Below are 23,319 nucleotides of genomic sequence, written 5' to 3'. Positions count from 1 at the left end.
TAGGAATCTAAGATTCTAGAATTTTCTGTGAAATTTCTCCACAGGAATGTGGAGGATGTGCCCAGCAGTGTTGGCAGGGCAGGGCTAGGATGGGCTGGTTTCATCCTTTCTGCCCAGTGCCCTGATGCTCTTTGATATATGCTAGGAGGATTAAAGCTAGCAGTCAGTGGCTTTAGTCAAAGAGCCTGTTGAATGAAGCAACCATAACAGCCCAGGGCCACCTGGCCCTTACAGATTCCAGCGCCCCCAGTGGTAAAGGCATTTCTGCTAGCAAACAAGTACAAGGATCTCTGCTACTTGCTTTGGTCAGAGAGCTCACAACATTTCCTGAGAACCTAAATTGTCCCTACGGCTTCTCGCTGAGCCTATAGTCCTTTGTCACACAAAGGGGGTGAAGGGAGGAATATGGCCAGTACAACCCTCAGACGTATTTTGTTTGGCCCACCAAGCATTTTAAAAGACAATATGACATAATCGAAGTTTGACTTGCTCACAATACAGTGTAAGCAACTGAACCAATGCCCCTACAGAAACAGAAGCATGTGATAGGTGGGACAATCAAGACTCTAAGACACTGATTTCTTGATGGTCACACAGCAAGTTATGGGCAAATGGGGGCTAGAACCTGCTTATCCTGTCTTCCAGGTCAATGTGTTATAATACACAATCCCTGGCTCTCGAGAAAACTGGGCCCGTACAAGTAGGAGAAGCTCCGGACTGTTTTGCCTCCTTGGGATCTGCTTAGGAGCACAGGGGACTTTAACAATTATTTTAAGTTGTCAGTGACCAAAACATGAAGAAATTATTTCATACTTGGGACTCAGAAGTCACTGATAGCAAGTAAACTGAAAGACAGGGCATGATAGGACAAGGGATGGAACACAGAAGAGCCCCCACTCCCTTAGCAGGGGTGATAGAGAACTAAGTCATAGGAAGTACACAGACTCAATGTTAACACTGTGTAAATGCAAAAGGAACCTGCAGTCATCCATACTGGTCACCAAAGGAGTTAGGTAGGGGTTCTTGTGAGTATCAGAGGAGGCTGAATTAATGGAACAAATAAGCATTAGGGAGAGATAATCCATTTCTGGTTTCCTGGTCTTGCTCAGCTTGGCTGTAGCCTTTGTTTCATGAATCAATGAACAAAGAAAGAGCAAAACACGCGTGATAAACTCTGATTGTGTGAATGTTCCATTGGTGACCAATAGAAATGGTGAATTATTACCTGGGGAAGAAGCAGGAGTTTGGTGATGATCTGTATTTTCCCCTACCATTCCTTATTTTCATATTCTCAGAAAACAAATGATAAAAGAGTAGAAGGTGGAGCAGGGGTAGAAGGGAGAAGGGCAAAACAGGAGAAAGAGAAAGGAAGATTGGGGTAGAAGCAAGGAGTAGAAAAGCCTAATTTCATAGTAAACAAGTTAGATAAGAAGGCAGGAAGTATCAGAGCTTTTCTTTCTAGCTTTTCTTTTTAACTAACGTTCTTTCTAAAAGTGGGCTTTATTATTTTGCTTTCTATCCACACATGGACCTGTCTACCTCCCTCCTTACCCCACAGGCTTAGAAGTTAATGAGCTATCAAGGTAAAATCAGGAAAGAGCATTTGAGTGTAGACAGAAAAATTCATCTCTTCTTAGCCCTACCTCTTGCACGGGAACACTCTGAACTACCAGGAGTCTTCTCAGCTGGGAGGACTGTGAATAACAGTGAATTAATTTGGGTTTTTCACTGCAGAGAAGCTTAGGTGCCACGTCACTGCATGAATACAGTGTGCCTCTGGCTTCCTCCGGATCATCTGGGTGTGCCCAGGCATCACAGAAATATGACCTCCACGGGATGGAACAGCAGGGTATAGGGGTTGGGGGGCGGAGGGGTGGCTAGTCAATGAACCTGCAGGAATAACCCAAAAATGTAAACACAGAGAAAAGGTTGGCCTCTGGGTCAAATTTGTAGCTCAGTGGAACTCTGCCCATTTGACAGCAGATGACTGTTCTATTCTAGACTTGGTCATTCCCCTTGAGAAAACCTCTTTGGTAATGGTGTCATCAGTTCTTTTCTCAATTTGCACTTACTGTTCAGACATCACCAGGACATGCAACCAAGAACAATGCCACAGAGAGTCTCAGCAATATTTGGAAAGAAGAAACACAGTTATTTACTTGTTTTATTTTTAATTAAAGGTGTTAATTGCAGAAAAAGAGCCCCAGAAAAACCTTTCTAATAACACTGTCAGTGCACTCTCCAGCCTGACTGCTCCTTCCCTCTTCCTGTGTCTAGCACAGGAAAGCCAAAGGAGTCTGGCAAATCATCTAAGTTGATTCTAGAAGGCTCTGGAGGAAACAACACTTTTCAGACCAAAAATGAGGAATCAGAGGAAACCCAAGCCACCCATACCTTCCTCTCAATGTGCTCAGGCGCTAATATCACCAAATGTTTACAAGGCCACCTGGGGGAGTGGAAAAGGCAGTGCACTAGAGGGCAGGACATCTCCATGACAGGGTCCAGCTCTGCCACTGACCTGTTGTATATAGCCTTAGGCCAAGGGCTTAGTTCCTCTGAGGTCAAGTGTCTCCACCTATAAAACTGATATGCACCTAATTGATTATTATTGGTTTTTAGTTTTTATTTTTTAAAGATTTATTTATTTATGCATGCAGAACTGGGGAACAGGCCAGAGGTACAAGGGTAGTGAGAGGGTTCACTAGAGACAGAACGGGGAGCAAAACAGGCAGATCAACGAAGCATATTACTGAGGGGAGCAGCAGCCGGGTCAGGAGAGGTCTGCTACACCATGTGGTCACCTCCAGGGCAGGCGGGGATCAAACTCATGCAGAAGTGGCTTTAGCTTCTTAGTACTGTGCTTTAACCCGCTGCGCCACCAGGGAGGGCCTCGTTTTAGTTTTACCTGTTAGAATAGTATACATATAGAGTCATGCTATATGTACCCTTTTGGGTAAGATTTCACTGATTCATAATGTTTTAGAGATTTTATCGATGTTATTGGCTGTATCACTTCACTCCTTTGGAAGCATATGAATGTACTACGCTTCTTTATCCATGCTCCTCCTGATGGGTACTGGAACTCTTCCTAGTTTGGGGCCCTCTGAATAGATTCAATTTCCTGTGTTTATGATTTTTGACCACTTTAGATACCTCACGTTAAGAGGCATCTGTCCTTTTGTGAATGGCTTATTTCATTTAACATGATGTGTCCAAACTTCACCCTTGAACTTTGTGTCAAAATTCCTTAAGTTCAATAATAGTGCTTTGTGTATCTACATCACATTTTGCTGTACCAATCCTCTGTCGATGGACACTTGGGTTGTTTCTTCCGTTTGGCCATTGTGAATAATATTGCTATGAACAGTCTTCAAGCTCTTGTTTTCCAACTCTTATGAATACTTATCCAGAAGTGGGATCGCTAGGTCGTATGATAGTTCTTTCATTTTTTGAGAAACCACCACACTATTTCCTGTAACTGCTGAACCATTTCACATTGCCACCAACAGTATATAAGGATTCCAATTTTTGCACATCCTGGCCAATGCTTGTTATTTTCTGGGTTGTTTTGGAGTTTTTTTTTTGGGGGGGGGAATGAAGGTGAGGACATAGCTAACAGCAGACATCCTAATGGATGTGAGATAGATGGTATCTCAGTGTGGTTTTGATTTGAATTTCCCTAATGATTAGTGATGCTCTATCTTTCCATATGTACTTGGCCGTCTGTATATAATCTTTGGAGAAATGTCTATCCAGTCCTTTGCCCGTTTTTTAATCAAGATATTTGTATTTTTGTCATTGTCATACTGTGGTTTCCACAGAAAATCTCCAAGCTATGTGAATCTTCCAACTTGACTCCTCTTTTTCAAGATTGCTTTGGGATTTCTGAGGCCCTTTACATTTCTATATAGATGTTAGAATCAGCTTGTCATTTTCTATACCTTTATGTCTCCCCTCCCCCCCAAAAAAGCCTCTTGGGTTTTTGACTGGGATTGCTTTAAATCTACAAATCAATGAGGAGAACTGACAATGCTGCATCTTTCAACCCACAAACATGATACCTCTCTCCATTTTTTTTTCCTTTTGCTTCTCACTGTTTTGTTGTTTTCAAGTATAGATCTTTCACATTTTTTATAAGTTTATATTAAATATGTTATGCATTATAATATAATTGATAAAGAATTTGCTTCTTTAAGATCTATCAATTCTTTGCTGATGCTATATGAGAACGTAATAAATTTATGAATGTTAATGTTACTGTGCTAAATTCATTTCTTAGGTTTAAGAGTTACTTTATAGATTCCTTAAAGATTTTCTATGTTAATAATCGTGTCATCTGTGAATAAAAACAGATTTACTTATTCTTTCTGATTTTTAAGTCTTTTATTGCTTTTTCTCATTTAATTTCTTACTTAGAACCTCCATGCAGTATGATGTTGGATAAAAATGATGAGAACACACTTGTCTTATTCTTATCTTAGAATATTTCCCATCTCTCACCATTATTTATAATATTTGCATTCTATAAATGCACTTTATTAGGTTGCAGAAGTTCCATTTTAGTTCTAATTTGCCAAATTTGTTAATCACAAATGATGTTAAATTTTTTCCAGTTTATTGAGGTATAACTGACAAATAAAAATTTCACATATTTAAGATGTGCAACATGATTTGGTATTTGTATACACTGTGAAATGATTACCACAATCAAGCTAATTAGCACCTCACTTCACAGTTACTATTTGTGTGTATGCTAAGCACACTTAAGAGTCACTCTCAGCAAATTTCAACTACAAAATGCAGAACTATTAATTATCGTCATCACACTGTACATTCATCTACAGAACTTACTCGACCTTCATTCAGAACTGAATCTTTGTACCCTCTGACCAATAGCACCCCATTTCCCTTACCTAGCAAACATCAGTCTACTGCTTTTATGAGATAACTCCTTTTGAAACCACATTAACCGATAGCACTTAATTTTGTTTCTGGATTATGTTACTTAGCATAATGTCCTCCACGTTCATCCATAAGGCAGAATTTCCATCTTTTTAAAGGATAAGTAATAGTCTATTGTGTCTGTGCCTATCTTTTCATCTGTCGATGGGTATCTGGACTGACTGTCTCATACCTTGGACATTACAAGTAACTGCAACAAACATGGAGGGGCAGACTGAGCCTCCAAATATGGATTTCATGTCCTCTAGATATATACCCAAAAGTGGAACCACTGGGTTATAGAAGTTCTAGTTTTAATTTTTTGAGGAAACGCTATATGGCTTCCACAATGTCTGTACTAATTTATATTCCCGCCAGTCAACAGTGTACAAGGGCTTCCTTCTCTCCACATACTTGTCAACACTTATCTCTTGTCTAATCAACAACACCCATCCTACTAGGCATGAGGATACATCATTGTGACTTTATCAAAGCTTTCTGTTTGATTTGTTGAGATGATTATATGGTTTTCCTTCTTTATTTTGTTAACATGGTGAATAACATTGATTGTTTTTTCAATTGCTGAAGCGAGTTTTTATTCCTGGGGAGACACAGCTTGGTCATGATATATATTTCCAAATTTGATTTGCTTTAACAATATTTTGTTAAAGGTGTTTATGTGTAAGTTCATGAGGAAAAGTACTCTGTACTTATCTTATTCTGTAATATCTTTGTTGAGTTTTCATATAACTATGCTGACTTCATAAAATGAGTTGGGATGAATTCCCTCCTCCACCTCTATTTTCTCAAAAAGTCTGTGTAAAATTTGTGGTTTTCCCCTTAATGTTTAATAAAATTTACATCACATAGGCCTAGATTCTTGCCCGACTGCAGTACTAAACACCAGTCACTTGTCCACCTGTCAGGAGTGGACTCCTGTACAAGCAGCTGCAGAGAGTGGAAGGAGAGAAGGCAAATAACTCTTCCCTTCAGCAAGTCCGGGCTACAAGAACATTTCCATCTCAACAAATGATGCTGCACATCTTCCTGGGCAGTTATGAATGAGCAGCAAATTCCAGCAGGAGTTGCAGCCACAGCTTCCACCAGAAAATCAGACAAAGACTCCAAAAGGAAGATAAAGAAAATCCAGAACAGAACAAAAAACCTGGAACAGCAAAAAATCTACTGAGGTCAAAATAGCTGTCAAGTTCAAAAACTCAAAAGGAAAGCAAGAAAAAATTACAGACACGTTTGAAGTAAAAAGAAAGTGAAATGTTTTAATGGAATTTCAGAAGCTGAACTTTTGACCAAGACTCTCCCTAACATTGTGACATTCAACCTGGTCGTTGTGATTATTGGCAAAATCTCAGGACTAATGTCTGTTTACAAGGGCATCATTACCCTGAAGCTGGAAACCATTTTTGGAAGTGTCTATTTATGTCAGGACTGAGTGAGGTCCAAGTCAATCACATGAATGATCACACTTCACCAGGGAATATGGTATTACTGGATTTACCAATATGGCTGAAAGAACAACACCAAGCAGCAGGAAAGAATCTTTGAGTTTTGTGGAGGAAATGGTCTAGTGCAAGAATTACAGGAATACAAGCCATGAACAGCAGTCTTCTATGGGAAATGTATTTGTAAAATTTTAACAAAGAAGTTTTTAGAGTAAAGTTTAAGAACTAAGAATTTGGTCTTCAATCCCATGAGATCCCACACACAGAAACTCCTCAGTATGCCATCATCAAATGCAAGATGTGCTCAATTCCCTCCAGAGTAGGACAAAGTGCATTACTGAGTTAAGCTGAATGACCTTAAGGTTATCAGTTGAAAAGCACCGAGCAAAACACAGACATCCAAGAACCTTAAGAAGCCTTGGTTAGAATATAGGAAACAAATTAAAGATAAGATGGGAATGGTAAAATCTATATTATATTCGGTTTTATAATATTATACAGTCCACATCTGCACTGTGCAATATTGTAGCCACTATTCATATGTGGCTCTTTAAATATGAATTAATTAAAATAAAATTTAAAGTTCAGTTCTTCTGTCCACTAGTCTCATTTCAAGTGTTCTGGTAGCCATGTGTGGTTATCAGCTATCGTATTGGTCTGATGTAGAACGTTCCCATCATAGAAAATTCTACTGTATATTAATGATTCATATTATTTTATATTCTATATATTTTAATTGTCTGACATTAATGTTGTTACTATGGAATTAACAAAAAGCAGCTAGTCTGCCACTATAAAATGAAACAAACATAGGCCCTCTGTGGTGGCGCAGCAGATAAAAGCACAGCACTAAGAAGCTAAGGCCACTTCCGCATGAGTTCAATTCCCACCTGCCCCGGAAGTGACCACATGGCGTGGCAGACCTCTCCTGGCCAGCCCACTGCTCCCCTCAGCAGTGTACTTCGTCGATCTGCCTGTTCTGCTCCCCGCTCTGTCTCTGGTGAAACCTCTCACCACCCCTGAGCCTCTGGCCTGTACCCCAGTTCTGTGTGCACAAATATTTAAAAAAAAAAAATGAAACAAGCATAAGACTCTCAACAAGACAGGTAAGGTATATACACTAGAATACTATGTAGCAATCAAAAAAGATAAACTCATGCCATTTGCAACACATAAATGGAGTTGGAAGGGATAATACTAAGTGATATAAGCCAGGAGAAAGATAAATACTGGATGTTGTCATTTAAATGTGGAATACAGAAAAATCAGAGTCAGAAATTAACTTTAAACCCAGTCCTTGAATGCTGACCATTATTCTCAAGCTTTCAGAGGGGGAGGGGGAAAGAGAGGGGTAAAAATGGAAAAGGGAGGGAGAACACTATGGTGGAGGACTATGGGTGCTTCAGTGGAGGGCTACCGTGTCTACACCTGTAGCCAGGCGAAATCCTATACTGTCAAGTCACTAGCAAGGATATAAAATAATGGTACTTAAATATATTAAATAAATAATAACCATAAATAAATAACCTCGGAGCTAAAAAGAAATTAGCCTCCAAATAGATCAGAATTCCAACCAAACCAGAATGGTACTGGTCTTGGAGATTTAGAAGAATCCTTGGAATCACTTCTCACTACACAAATAAGGCAAGCAAGCTGAAGCCCAGGGAGGCAGAGTCTCTGTCCCCAGTTCCCAAAGAGAATTAATGTTAGAGTTGAAAATGGGATCCTGGAATTTCATAGTATTGTATAGTATTCATATAACTGCCAGAAAGCTAGAGGCTGGGTTTTAACCAAAGCTCTGTCACTTGTTAGCTATGTAGCTTAGGACAAGTGACCATCCCTTAGTCACACTGCAAACTGAAGAATAATGATCCCAACTCTGCTGGTCTGGTCTAAGGATTTAAAGAGAAGATGTCCAGAAACTGCTTCAGGGAGAACCTGGCACCCCACCAGGAACTGCCTGCTGTCATGATTAGCTAATACATTGCTCTTTCCATTACACCACAAACTCTGATCAGGGATGGTTTAGCCACCAGATACATCATCATCATCATAGAGCCGGTGAGTGTAGGAAGGAACAGAGAAATTATGCAGCTTGGCAAAATGTGCCAGGGGAACAGAATGATAAATGCTTTGTACAGTGGTATCTATGGAAATGCTCCTAGAAGTCCCCATGTGGAAGCAGAAATTTCACCTTGAGTGGTGCAAAGGGAAATGTACTATTTGCATACCTCTATGCTCTTACCCTAAAATAGGTGTCTGAGGAATGGAGCACTACAGACTGAGAAAGATGCTTCTATTTCTATGACCCTCACGCTGAGACAACTAGAGAAGTCAGCAATCTGCTTTGTTCTTCTCCCTCCAGAACTGTAGATCACAACTGTGTTAGCAACCCACGGTGCTATCCCACAGGCAATCTCTCCAAGTGTGCTACAGAGTAGGCGGAGCTCAAGCCCCCAAGCTTTTCCAAGTGCCTGTTTTATGACCTTGCCCCTTGCCCCCTCCCCAACAGGGTGTGAGATGAAAACATTTTAAAACACAAGGCCCACTCTGCAGCCCATATGCTCCCCTCTGGAAGACCACCAAACACGAGGTGACCAGATGTTAGAGTAAAATGAAATAGTAACTGGTCACCCAGACTCTGAGAAGAACTTTCCATTTAATTCCATAACAAACCCCAACCTCTTGCTTTCTGGCAGGTACTGTGCCATGCACTGAAGATACAGCCGCAACCAAGACAAGGTACCTGCCTCCAACTAGCTTATATTGAGGTGGTAAGTGTGATTGTCTAAGAAAGGTTCCACATATTAAGCTTTAATCTGAGCCTTGTGAAGTGATATAATTTTAAGTTTTAGGTTAAGAGGACCAGAGTTAAGGGTCCAAAACTCATCCTTGGTTGCCACTATGAATGAAAACTGGGGTCCAAGAAAGAACAGTGAGAAATGAAAATATATGTTATCTTTATATATATATATATGTACACATATATATATTTATGTGTGTCTGTATACATGAACAGTGATGTAAAATATGTTTTGGCATCATTGTTCATTTTTGTATAATGTGTGCTTATATGCTTTCTCCTCTTAGGTATAGTATTCTCTGTAAAATTCCCACCACCAATTCACCTGTGCACCATCACTACAGTCCCTTGTGCTCTTCTCGCCCCTGTTTTGATGGCCCTTCCTACCCCTCCCTTACAGAATGTCTCTGATTTATAACTGCCTGCTAATTTTATTTTTTTTAGAAAACTTTTCAGCTCTTCAAAGGCACACTTCATTGTCCCTGCTCTATAGTGGCAGGAGGCTCTTCTCACATCCCCAAAGTCCACACCTAGCACCAAGGAAGGAAAAGAAGTCATCACCAGCTCTCCCTCTGTTGGCACTGCCTGGACTTCCAGAAAGGCCCAGGTGAGTAGCATCCACAGTCACCTCTCTGCCCTCCAGCTGGGAGAACCATCTCCCAGTCTCCTATACGTCTTCTGGCCCACACACTGCCACTGTTAGTTTTGCTCTTTCATAGCAATGTCTTTAGACAAGATTTGGGTTCTGCATCTACAAAATGCAGATAAAATAGTACATTGCTTCCTAGAAATATGTTAAGATGTGGACGGATGTTTAAACAGCACTTAGCACAATATGCTGTACTGGTCAATGTTCAATCAGTAAGAGCTACAATGATTTTATTATATATATTTTTTATATATCTACATAAATAAATAAAACATCCTATTGTTCCCAATCAAGTCCCTCTCTCTTTTTTTTTTTTTTAAGTTCAACTGGCATGTCTGATTTTGTAACTCATGCATTGGTCTTTTGGGAAATGTTACTTCACTGAGTTACACAGATTTTCTAAATGTTGACACATTTCATAAGATAGTATCAACAACCACATTCATTAACATCACCCCCAGTGCAGTCAGAAAAGCCTGTAAGTATTGGGAAGCCGGCCAATCAAATCTTTCTCAACTGCCAGCCTTGGGGCTGAAACCCAAGTTTGCTAACACCATCCCCACCATCAGAGGGAACCACTCGCTTCTCATCCACCAAACTCAGTCTCTCCCAGCCTTCAAATTTCATATGCCCTAAGAAGTTCTCCCAAAGACTCAAGAAACCTGCACAACAACTCTTTCACTAGACACTGCCTCCAGAACTCTCTACTCAGATGTCCTCAGCTCTTACCTGTAGGTGATTTTTACTATCAATGGATAGTAAAGGGATGTGTCCATTTAGAAGACTTTAGAACTTTGTGTCCTCCCCGTTACTGCATTCCAAGTTCATTGCTCCTTATGTAACAAATGTACCCTGGATACTAGTGAGTAATGATGGATAAGGAGGAACACAAAATTCATATCAAACTCCAGCTTCATAATAACTGATAATGATTTCTGAAGAGCTAGAAGAAAATAAAGTCTCTTGAAAATCCACAGAAAGTTGGATATGGCCCAAAGAAATCTATAACATTTGTTTACTCCTTCATAGTTTATAAAAATGCTTTCACATTTATAACATCATTTTGACACAACAGGGAAGGTCACCCTAATAAGTACTCTTAGATCTGACAGATGCAAAATCTGAGGCTCAGAGAAGTAGTCTGTCCAAGAATAAGCCACAATAAAAAGTCTCTTTATTCTTCCTTCTCCTATCTGCTGTTCCCTTATGCAGACTCTATCCTCAATTTATGTGCATGCATGGTCCAGGTTATAAAAATAAAAATCCTTACCCAAAAGAGATGACACAGAAATAACGCTTACGAGAAGATATTTGAGATGACTAAATTACCTTTTGGAGTGAGGAACTCTCCTCTCTCAGTGTGGGGTGAGTTGGCTACAATCACACATACATTTCCTTTGCAGCCCTGAGCAATTGTCCCCAGCCAGCTGGGTCCCCCAAAATGACAAAATGGAAAAAGTCCTCCTAGCAGCTATTTGCGGTCTCCCAGTACCTGTGAGTGGGCTCCCACTTTACCGACTACTCTCTTTTCTCCCAATATTTCTGGGCTCTCTGAAACATAAGAAGCTTTGTAACTAATCACTGCTCTTTTTGCAAAGACTTCTCTCATTCTTTCCACTTCTGCCACCCACAGCCAGTCTCATCATCTTGGATGATACCAATTTCCAGTAAAAAGAGCTCCCTTCCAACCATGCTCAGTGAAAAGTCGTTGTCCAAGCAGCTAAGGTCAAGGAAAGGAGAAGAACCAGCATGTGCAAAGACCCAGAAGTATCAAACGACGTGATGATTCACTGGTCCAGCACAAATGAGTAGCGACTAGCAAAATGTAAGACGAGATGTTCTGAGTGGGATAAGATCAAGAAGTGCTTCTTAATAGAAACAGAGATGTTGGAAAAGCTATTAAGCAAATGTTTACTGAGCACCCATTGTGGGTTGCATGCTAATCAAGGGATATAGTGGGGAACACGGGAATAACAATCTTGGAACTCATACTCAGTAACTCCTTTCTTTGCACTCCGGCTAAGGGGATTATGGGTTGTGCATTTCCCCTAATCCACAAAGGCAGATTCTGTGTCTTATTCTCTACTAAATGGTAACGACTCAGCTAAGCTTCTTCCATACAGTAGATTTCCAGTAAATGTTTATTGTGGAAATGAATATTTTTTGTATTTTCTAAGAATCTTCAAACAAACAAAACTACAAAGAAGATCAGCCTTATATTTGAGTATATCATTTGGCAGCTGGGATGAGGCCAGACTAGAGACAAGGGATTCTCAACTAAGGGGTTGTCACTAATCAGGCAACAGATCAAATGGGAGTCCAAGCTAGAAGAATCATGGTAGAAATAGATCGAAGTAGTTTTAATCCCCTGGCCAAGGCACGCACAGCTTACTAGCCTTCAAAGACCTCATTAAACCACTGCAGCCTCCTTTAAAGCCTCCTTGACTTCTGTTTCCACTTTAAACCTCTGCATGATTTACTTTCACCCTGGGACAGTCCAGTTTTCAAGGTCAAATGCAACGAAAGACAGCTGGTCAGCTCCAGGGTGACTCTGGGCACAGCCTGGGGCAGCCGTCACACTGCAGAGAGTGGTGGTGACACATGAGGTCACTGGGACTTTAAATCCATGCTGATGTATTTCCTCTGCTACTGAGAGAACAAGCCGATGTCGATGACTACTTCAAAAGGCAATCACGCGCTCTGGCACTACATGGAGTCAGGTTTTAGGTTACCACACACCTGGTCCCCATTATTTTTACCAGTTCTGGTTCTAAAAAGTGTTTGTACGTAGATCCTAAGATCTCAAGTGATTAAGACAGAAGAACAGCTCTGTTCTAAAACCTGTATCTACAGCGTGAATGGCTCACGTGCTATGAGCCCAATAATAACTCTTGGACAGCACTTTAGAGTTTACCAAAGCTACTAGCTCTCTTATTTGCATCTTTGAACAACCCTAAGGGCAGGGTAAAGCAGGTATGATCACTCCCACTTTATGGGTAAGAAAATTAAGGTTCAGAGAGCTTGTGGCTGACCTAAAGTCATGTGGACTATAGGTGACAGAGCAGAAATTCACCCAGTCCTCCCTCCACAGCCGAGACTCTGTCACTCCAACTCTGGGAGGCACTTTGGTTTACAATAATCAGGCATTAACTTCACTCGCCAGTCTTGATGAAGAGTTCATTCCTCGTGCATTCCCTTAAAAGACATTGCCCCAGACTCCGAGTCTAGAGATGGCTCCTGGGTTACTGTCAGACCAGGCTACCACATACTAGCAGCCACAGCCAGAGCCCAGGGCCACCTTCTGATCAGAACTGTCCCGAGCAGAGGCTGCTGGAGCACAGGGCCAGAATGGGAAGAATGAGGGCTCCTGACAGGCAGGTCCAAGCGCCTGATTGCCACACACTGTGCAACCCTGAGCTCGTGACAGCTTTCCCTCTGGACGTCAGTGCCTTCACCCCTAGGATGAGGGCAGTGACACTCCTACACACAGCACACACATAGCAGCCAATCATGGCGTCCTTCTCCCCCCATTTCCAGGAAGTTACCAGATTACCAGACTGTGCTGGATGGATCCAACGCAGAGTGAAGTACGCTGGTCCCTCCCTGGAGGTCTCCCCACACTACTTCATCATGCCAGCAAAGTGGCTTTCAATCAAACCAGGAAGTCAAGCCCTCCAATGGGGGGTGCAGGGGCCCCACTTTCCTGGGCACACTTATCATGATTATTTACTTTGGACTGAGCCTGGCCTTACTTATACAAAGATAAACTAGATAATGTTTGTTTTCAAAGAATTCAAAGTCTGGTTTAGAGATGGATACATGAATAACCACTCTGTTACTCAGAAATACTGTATTCCAGCACTTGGTGGATTCTCGGAACCTTGCACTGTGCAGAGCCCACAGGAGGGTGCAGTTGAATAAACTGAGATGTAGCATGATGACAAGGCACACACACAATGGAAGCACCTCTCTTTCCTCGACTTCTAGTTCACATACCTCCTTCTACTTTACTCCCCTGCTGAAAGGAAAAGCACCCTTCCTTAAGTTAGAACCCCTTTCACAGTGAGCTCAATCTTCTTTCTCATCTCCTTGGGGATGAGAAAAATCTTCTTTCTCATCTCCAGCTATCTCCCCCACCTTTGAATTTTGACTCATAAGCTTTTCTTTTCCTCTCTCTCTATCTCACTCTCTCTAATCCTTTCTTTCAACATCCTGCCACACTCCACTTTTCCCAAGCTTACAAAAAACGAGTTTGAACCAAACTGTCCTTTCAAGTTGCTGAGCTTGTTCTCATTCTCCTTTGACCCCAAATCTCCTGAAAGGGTTGTTCACACCTGCGGTCTGTGATTCTCATCACCCTTTCATTCCCTATGTCTGTGCTTTCGCTCCCCCCTTTCCACAGAAGCTTCTCTCAGAAGTGTCACCACACCTCCCCATCGCCAGAGCCAGCGTTCTTCCCCCAGTCTCCAACCTCGCTGACCTCCCTATTGAAATATCTGTAGCTTCTGAGACACTGCAGTTCCTGGCCTGCTTTCTCCGGCTCTTGTCAATCCTCAAGTCTCTATCCGGCTGCTCTTCTTCTACTTTGCTCTTCATGCAAGTTCTGGTCAAGATTCTCCTGTTACTTTACATTAGCTTCCTTGAGAACTAATTTAATGTCAAAGCCTCTAATTCAAGAAACCTTTCCAGTCACCACCTCCCACCCCAAACACCCCCCATCTCACCCATGCAGAATCTAAAAGAACCAGAGGGGCTGAAAATGCAAGTAGCAAAAGGTCTCCAAGGACACAGGAAGGGGTGGGGTCAACATATCTTCATTGTCAGACTCTCTGCTACAGCCACTGTCACATTCTGCTTGTCCCGCAATGAACTTATCTTAGCCTTGCCACAAGCTCCCGGGCTCCTAAGATAGGAATTGTTCTATTCTCCCATCTCCCCACTGGGTTAACGTATTGGTCAGACTGACAAACATAAATAAGCACCTGTTGGATTAAGGCGGAAAAACTAGAGGTGAATACGCATGAAGCATCTGGTAAACTGTGAAGCACTAAAGGACTATAAGCTTCACCAGCATCGTTAGCCTTTGTGAGAAACTTCTGGGCCAGAACCTGTCTGTTCTGATATCCAAAAACCTGACAACAGGGCAAAGCCGATGAACTGGCCTGGGACTGAGAAGCACAGAAGGTAGGGACAGCGAGCAGAGGAGCCGATGAGGGCCCCAAATCCAACTTCTTCCGTTCATTTTTTTTTTCACTCATGCAGTCAGCAAACATCCACTATGCACCCACAAGGTGCAAGAACTATTCCAGAGACTGGGAACACAGCTTTGAGCAGGACTCTCTGTATCCCTGGATCTTACATTTTAGTGAGCCAGGAGAGAATATAAATTAAAAAAGAAAACGGTGGTATTAAGTGAGAGCTTGCTGTTTCATATTCTTTACCATCTCCTGCAGACAAGACAGCCTTGTCTGGTGAGTCTCTCTCTTCTGAGGCAAATCCAGTCTACTGCTCTGAGACTGTTTCACGCTATTCCTCCTGTTAGGACAGCAGCCGTGGCACAGATGTGCTGGCTTTTTTAATCTCCAACACGACAGTCATTAGGTAAATGCTGCCACCTCACTTGAGGCCTCTAAAACCTGCTGCTGCACCTCGAGGGCTTGACTGCCTGGGCGCACTGGGTTTCAGCCACCTCATGTTCCTCTAAGAACAACAATGCTGGGGGTTTCTACCAGAGAGCGATTTGGGAATGATTTTTCAGGTTGTGTTCAATTCTGTCAGCACCCTCAGACTCAGCTGATTGCTGGTGGTAGATTTCTGTGTTATTTAGGGCACCAAAGTCCCACAGTCTTGTCACAAACTTAAAATTAGAAATGCATTAAATATAGGAAAGGAGGAAGGTCATTCAGAAAAGGCAGCCTTCCGAGGGAGCTGCAGGACAAAGACGCCCTGGAAACTTCTAGGTTCACTAATGGGTTTTACACAGCATTCAAATGGTATTTCTCCCTCAGAAATAACACTGTGGAAAGCGTAGGGGACTGGCTCAAACCTCAGCTAACACAGCCGAGTGAGTGACTCTGCAAACTAAAAATAGCTTCTTTCCCACTCATTCTGACAGATTTCACTTAGACCCTGTGCACAGGTTGATCCTCCAACAAACAGCTTTAGTCCTGCAGTAAAATGAGGGCTGATGGCATTTGGACTTGACTACGACACAACCCCAGGTTCAGCTCTTGTTTACTTCCATGTCTCCTGCTCCTGCTCTGATGGCCGTGTGTGCACACGAGTGCACGTGTACACTGAGCTCCCTAACTGGGATCTGGGGCTCCTCAAACAAATGTGGGCAGAATTTAAACCAGGAACATGACTCAGGACCAGAGCTGCAGTGTGAGCCCAGAGCAGGGCCCTCAGAAATACTGGGAATCAATACTGGCTGTGGGTCTTCTCCTAACTCCTGCCAGTCTCGCTGGGCTTCAGATTATATTCTCCATTGTAAAATGAGGATAACCATTCCAACCCCGGTCTAGTTCACAGCTGCACACCAGGTTCAAATGAGAGTACCTTGTGAACATTCCTTCAGGCCATACTCCTACCAGAAGAAAGGAGAGCAGGGAGGCAGAGCCAGGCTGCACCAGGCAGGCATATCAATTGTGCTAGGAGTTAAAAGCAGGTCTACATTCCGAGCTTTAGTTCATGTTGGCCCCTGTCTGGATGTCACCTTTACTATACTCCTACTTATTCTTAAGAACCAGCTTCAAATAGCACATTGTTTTTGTTAATGTCTTCCAAATCATTCCATTCCACCTTGTCTTCTCCATGGCCTACCATGCAACTCTTTAATAGCACTTTCCACTCTGCCCAATAAAGATATACTGTGGAAGTTCTCTGACAGCAAAGACCATGTATTCCTTAGCTTTGCGTGCACCTCCCCACCCATCTCCATTGTGTGAACAGCTCACACACATGGCAGGTGTCAAGCAATGTTGACCGTGTCGAGGATGGAATGCATAAGACCCCCAAGGCAGGGAGGAGGGAAAGACAGAAGAGCAGAAAAAGTGCACAGACACAGGGCAGTGGAAGGAGGGGCAGGAAGGGAATCCCGGGAGGTAGTATCACCAAGGTTTGCCTGCCCCCAGCAGTAAGGAGACAGCCACAGGGATGAGTCAAAGCCAAGCTGCAAGTCCTGAGGGTGCCAGGAAGGATCTGAGTTCTAGAAACATGAGGAATTAAAAAGGGAGCAGGGGCACCATCCTCAAGGGGACTAAGGGACTAAGGAGCAGGAGCCTGATACTGAGTCGTGGTGTGCCAAATGGCAGCAGGAGAGCCTGGGGACAAATTGAGGGCAGAGAACAGAGCCGAGGCAAAGGGACAGAGCAGGACTGAAAAGGTACTGAAGCCTGGAATTTCTGGATCAGTTGACATTCCCAGGTCTGCCAAAGTTGGGCCAGTAGGTAGGAGTTACGTGAACTTGGCTATGACTTGATCTTGGAAATGACTCCAAAGGTAGGAGTCATTGCACATGTAAGTCATTTCCTTAAATAAGATTCAGAGATGAAAAGGACACTTAGATCTACAGGAAACATTAGGAACCCTCTGGTCTAACACTCCCATCTCTACATGTGGAAATTGAGGGTCCAGATGAAAAAGGGATCTGTCCAAACTCACTCAGGCAGGACAGAACCAAGAGGCCAGGTCTCCTCCTCCCAATCTAGTTCTGCTCCATTCAGAGGCCATTTGCTTACAGGGCAACCACTACTTCAGAATCTTGGAGGCCCCAATATACTAAATAAGGACACAGCAGCACCTATCACCGAGTGTGAAACACCTTCGGGCAGAGTTCAGAGTCAAAGCTCCAAGGGAAACATGCCGGTAGCAGCCCTGCTAGGAGTTTGAAAAACAAAAAGTTCCCTTCAATAAGCAAACAAAACTGTCCACACAGGGCCTCCCTGATGTTGTAAGGTGTTCAGTGCCACGCTATGAAGCTACTGGCAGCCACTACAGGTCGAGTTTGACCCCCAGCCAGGGAGGTGATCCACATGGTGTGGCAGACTTCTCCTGTCTCACCTGCTGCTCCCCTCAGCAGTGTATTTCAGTCCACCTGTTCTGGTCCCCGCTCTGACTTTGGGGAATCCTCTCAACCTCCACACAATAAACCTGGGCACAGTTCCTGTATGCATAAGTAAATAAATCTAAAAACAAAAAACAAAAAACTGTTCACACAGACCCTACCTCAGGATTAATTTCATGAAGAAATTTCATGAATTAATTTCTGCATGAAATTAATCTTGATCCCTGTGCTATCCCTGGAAGTGGCTACAGGCCCAGGAGAGGCCAGAGATGCAGAATCTAAAGTAAAGTTTAGAGTAGCTTCATACACAGAGTGGAGTAAACACACAGTTTTCACTACTATGAGACCAATAAAGGAAAACTCTCCAGTTCCAAAATCTCAAAGTCTTTCTCAGGTTAAAGATAAGATATGGTTCAGAAGAAAAGCACTTCGATTCTCAGGGAGTCAGAGCCCCTAAGCCCCAGACTTCCAGGTAAAAGGTACATATGCAAAAGGAACATGCAACTTTACTTCAGCTACATGGAAAGTATGTGAGCCTCGAATACTTCAATTCCAAGTGCCAACCCCATTGTGGATCTACTACTTATCATGGGTCAGTGACCCATTCTGGGTCCTGTCTCCTTATGCATGAACCAATGATTCTACTACCTGTGCCAGCTTTATAGTGAAGATGGAATAAGATGTCCAGCAATTAGCACACTGTCTGGCCCACAATAACTACTAAATAACAGTGTCCCTCTTGGCTTTCCTTCACTCATGGGACATGATGGATATACCACTGTCCACTTCTGTCCACCCGTGCTTTCCCCTACACTTGGCTGTCCCTCTGGACCCATCTGGGCACACATTCTACCTGAAGCCCCAGCCCAACAGCTCTCTCCTCCCTCTGCTTATCCCCTAATAGAGACAAGGCAAGTGGCCAGCGAAGGACCACACTCTTGTTCTTTAAGGTCAGGACACACTGTCTTACTTCAAAGCTGTTCCCATCTCCCAGGCATACCTGCACCTCCCTGGCCAAGCCTGGCCAGAGCAGCCCCTAGTTTAGTAGGGCTCTTGTCTTTTCCAGGGTGATTCTACTCCTGGCAGCTTACTGTGGCCCCTGCTCTGGCTCCAGGCCCGACAGGTCAGACCTGGACATCCACAGCCGAAAATAAGTCCTAGACTCAGTTTATCAGTAGGAAACAGCTAGGAGTATGAATCTGCAGTGAGACCAGTGAGCAGACATACCACTACTCCAGAGACTGGAACAGAGAGTAAAGAATCCTGAAAATAAAGTTGCCATGGGGCTCAGGGCCCAAGCCAATTCCTCAGAAGCTGCATTAAAGTCACATCAGTGTCAGGTTTTTAACTGTATGTCTGCACTGACCATGTCTGTTACAATGCTGCATATCATGGCCATCAGGGCATTAAAAGTCTTTACAGGAAAATGGCCCTCCCTGGTGGCACAGCGGGTTAAAGCACAGCACTGAGAAGCTAAAGCCACTTCCGCATGAGCTTGATTCCCGCCTATCCTGACCCGCCCGCTGCTCCCCTCAGCAGTGTACTTCGTCGATCTGCCTGTTCTGCTCCCCACTCTGTCTCTGGTGAATCCTCTCGCCACCCCTGAGCCTCTGGCCTGTACCCCAGTTCTGTATGCACAAATAAATAAATCTTAAAAAAAAAAAAAAAAAGTCTTTACAGGAAAAGAAAAGGGAAGTAATCTTCTGCAGTAGGTACTATCATCCTCATCTCCCCAATAAAACCAGAGACTTGAAAAATTCATGAAGCATCTGTAACTCCACTATACTAGCAGATCACAAAGTCTTAAACGTTCTGGGAAAGACAAAGACAAGCTACAGAATCTAAAGCCATGTGCGCCCAGTTCTCAGCACCTTAGCTCAAGCAGCAGGCAAAATTAGCGCGCATACTACATTCCGTCATTCACTGCCAGTGGAGTCAACTCCTTCTTATTTTTTTTAAATAAATATGCAAAAAAACAGGCTTATTGGGGGAAAGGACAGAAGAGTAAAAGACACTTGTTTAGACACAAGCAGGCAGGAAGCGCTGCTCTGAGAGAGGCCTGCGTGCTTGCAGGCCGACAGCCTTGTGGACAGTTACCTCTGCTGAGGGAGGTCAGTAAAGGGAACCTGGCATGGCGCAGGTCACGGGCAGGCAGGAGGCTGCTGCCCTGCAGGGGGAGAGAGCTGGTGGAAAGAAGCACCTGCACAGGCACAGGAGGGCAGAAGGACTGCTGCCTCGTTGTCAACTTCTTTCAGATAAATCTAGAGGAACATGGGAAAGACATGAGGATGCTCATGGCCTTCGGCCATCAACTTCACCCCCCAAGATGGTAACTTAAGGAAATGTTTGACCAAATATTCACTGCAGGGCCCACCACAGTGACAAAAACAGTGAGGGGAAGGGGAGAATGAGATCCAACATTCAAAGAATGAGTCAGAAAAATCCCAGAACCTTCAAATCATATGTTATCCACAGTCATTCCAGATGATCTTAAAGTCCAAGAGGGGAAACACAATAACACAATGAAGAATTAGTGGTGAATGACTGAATACAAGACATCGTGAATGCTGTCATTACCACTCTGTGAAGTGTACATGCAAGAAGGAATGCAGAATGGAAAGATGATGGATGGGTTTTTTTGTTTGTTTGTTTGTTTTGTTTTATTTTATTATTGATATAATAGTTTTTTTTTAAGATTTATTTATTTATTCATACAGAACTGGGGCAAAGGCCAGAGATGCGGAGGGTGAGAGGATTCACCAGGAACAGAGTAGGGAGCAGAACAGGCAGACTGACGAAGTACACTGCTGAGGGGAGCAGCGGGCAGGCCAGGAGAGGTCTGCCACGCCATGTGGATCTCTCTGGGGCAGGCGGGGATCAAACTCATGCGGAAGTGGCCTTAGCTTCTTAGTGCTGTGCTTTAACCCGCTGCGCCACCAGGGAGGGCCCGATATAATAGTTTATTTTTACATCATTTTGTACATTTTTTTAATCTCAATTGTAATCCCCGTGGGTTTCCCATCACTGAGTCACCCATGTGCCAGATGATGGATGGTTTTATGATTCTGATTGTATTTCCCAGGTCTGTCTGAGTGATATTGTTTTCGTACCTTTTCAGTGAGAGACAGACAGATTCACCCCAGCATGAAGGAAAGGCCCAGGAGGACCAGGGTTGGGATAAAAAGTAGAAATTGAGACCCGTCCTACATACCCGGAAGGAGGAGGCCAGGCAGGCCCCGGGGGGAAGGAAGCTCTCCAGGTATGGAGAGGGTTGTAATTAGTCTGATGCTAATTACAGAAGTCTCACTAGCTTATTAATTTTTTGACAGACTCTGAATGAAGACTGTCTTCCTTCATTAAGTCAGCCTGGGTTCAGAGACACATTTCCTATGTGGCCATCCTCATTCTTCTTAAAAGCCCAGACTTTTCTTTTTTTTTTAAAAAAAAAAAAGGCATCAGCAAAGGAAAGCTTAGTAATAGAAACACATACCCTGGAGAAATTAAGAATCCTGCTTTAAATGTAGAAATTCAAGACATTTCAGGGAACTAAAGGGGCCCGAGAAAGCAACTCAACTACAGTATATTCTGCATTGGGAAATGTAAATAGACGAGCAAGGCAGTTGCTAGCTCAGTGTCCGAGCCCCCCTGAGTGAGTTCCCACCCATCTTTCTGATATCACCTCATACCCACTCCCACAGATATGCTATGCTCCAGTTAAACTGAACCACCAGCGGTCCCCCTCAAACACTTTCTTCACTTTTCGACCCCCATGACTCTGCTCAAGAGTCATGAAAGTTCTCTTCTCTTTTACAGTCTCTTGTTCAGGTCTGACCTGTCCTCCAAGGTACGTCTCAAAGTCTAATGCAATCCCTGTACCCTGGATTCATTTCCCACTCTTGGACATGGATCCAGAGTACTCTGACACTCTCTCCAACACAGTCTGCCATGCAGCACGTAATGAGAAGGCAATTTAAATATCTTCATGGAACCTACTATCATGCCTAGATGACAGGCCCAAGGAGGCCCTCAGAAAATGCTTCCCTGAATGATAAGGAAAAAAGATGCACCCATAAAAGAAAAGTCAGCTCCTACCTCGGTTGCTCCTGTTAAGCAATGCAGAGATGAGGGGATGCTCTTCTGTGGCTCCTGCTCTTCTAGTTCCCGGCCTTCGTGAGATTCCAGCTTCCTCCCTAGTTGACCGTAGTCTGCACGGCCCCAGGTAAACACCTTGCCAGTTTCTAAAAATAAACATTATCTAAATTAAGGCTATATTCCACGCTTAAGCGATCAGAGGTAGGCAATAAATTGCAAGAGAAAGTGTGAGCCTTTATTTTAATACCAACTACTATGTAGCAGACCTTGTCTTTCTATCAAGTAAACACATAGAGTATTCATGTTTTTACAGCTCTTGGAACTGAGGTTCGGAGGGGAGAAATGATTGCCCGAAATCAAACAAGTGATGAGTAGCAGAGGTTGGTTCAAAGCCTGCTTTCCTGCATTTTAAGAGATACAGACAGGACTAGAGAGACTACTCCAACCTCAGTTCCTGGCCTGCCCTACCCCCCCACTCCCCACATCCTCTTCATGCTATCTTCTCTCCCTCTCTTCTCTCACTCTGTCCAGAGCCCTATCAATACCTTCAAGTTTCCCAGGCTTTGACATACCCCATTCCCAATCTCTTAGGGCCTTACCCCAAGCTCAATTAACAGCCAGTTTTATGTGTTCTCCCCACCACGTAACTCAAGAGGCCTTTTTATTTCTTAAAAGACTACAATTAAGATGGAAAAAAATGTACAAAATGATATAAAAAATTTTAAAAATTTAAAAAAGATTTATTTATTGATCCATACAGAACTGGGGTACAGGCCAGAGGTGCAGGGCAGTGAGAGGATTCACCAGAGACAGTGCGGGGAGTAGAACAGGCAGCTGGATGAAGTACACTGCTTAGGGGAGCAGCGGGCGAGATAGGAGAGCTCTGTGGTGCCATGTGGGTCACCTCCGGGACCTGAAGCAGCTGCAGTTCGCTTGCAATGCTGCATCCTAACCCATTGCTCCACTAGGGAGGGCCTCAAGTGGCCTTTCTATGCTCTTCCCCAAAGGAGCAATTCTAACAACCCCAAGGTAAGTGTCCACGTTAATGAAATTGGAATAGGGAAGGAGAAAAAAGGACAGCATTGAAGGAGCTAGAAAAGCACTCATCCGCCCACCCCCTCCAATGCACTACCTGAGAAGCTGGTCAGAGCTAAACACAATAGAAGAAAATGAAGTTTGGAAAAAATGAAATGTCCTCTCTTCTCCCAGAAAGAGAAAATTCACCAAACTAATTCAGTTTTACCAAGTGCCGCATTTGTTATTTCAACAGAAATGCAAAATCCGATGAGGCATAGATTATTAACAGATT

At 43.3% G+C, this 23,319-nt stretch overlaps 1 protein-coding gene and 1 pseudogene across 1 annotated transcript in view; one reads left to right on the top strand and one right to left on the bottom strand.

Annotated features, from left to right (window-relative positions):
• The window catches only part of LOC105853635, a 30,752-nt pseudogene extending 23,939 nt beyond the window's left edge, over positions 1-6,813 (top strand).
• SERGEF (secretion regulating guanine nucleotide exchange factor) overlaps positions 1-23,319 on the bottom strand; it is a 192,827-nt gene that overhangs the window by 125,302 nt on the left and 44,206 nt on the right. The window contains 1 exon segment of the mRNA XM_004683595.2: positions 22,011-22,156. Coding sequence (XP_004683652.1) covers positions 22,011-22,156 — 146 coding nt within the window.

The sequence above is a fragment of the Condylura cristata genome, unplaced genomic scaffold (genome assembly GCF_000260355.1).
Source record: "Condylura cristata isolate star-nosed mole 26May11 unplaced genomic scaffold, ConCri1.0 scaffold00015, whole genome shotgun sequence".
In the NCBI taxonomy this organism is placed as follows: Eukaryota; Metazoa; Chordata; class Mammalia; order Eulipotyphla; family Talpidae; genus Condylura; species Condylura cristata.
This window is presented reverse-complemented; position numbering and strand designations above follow the sequence as displayed.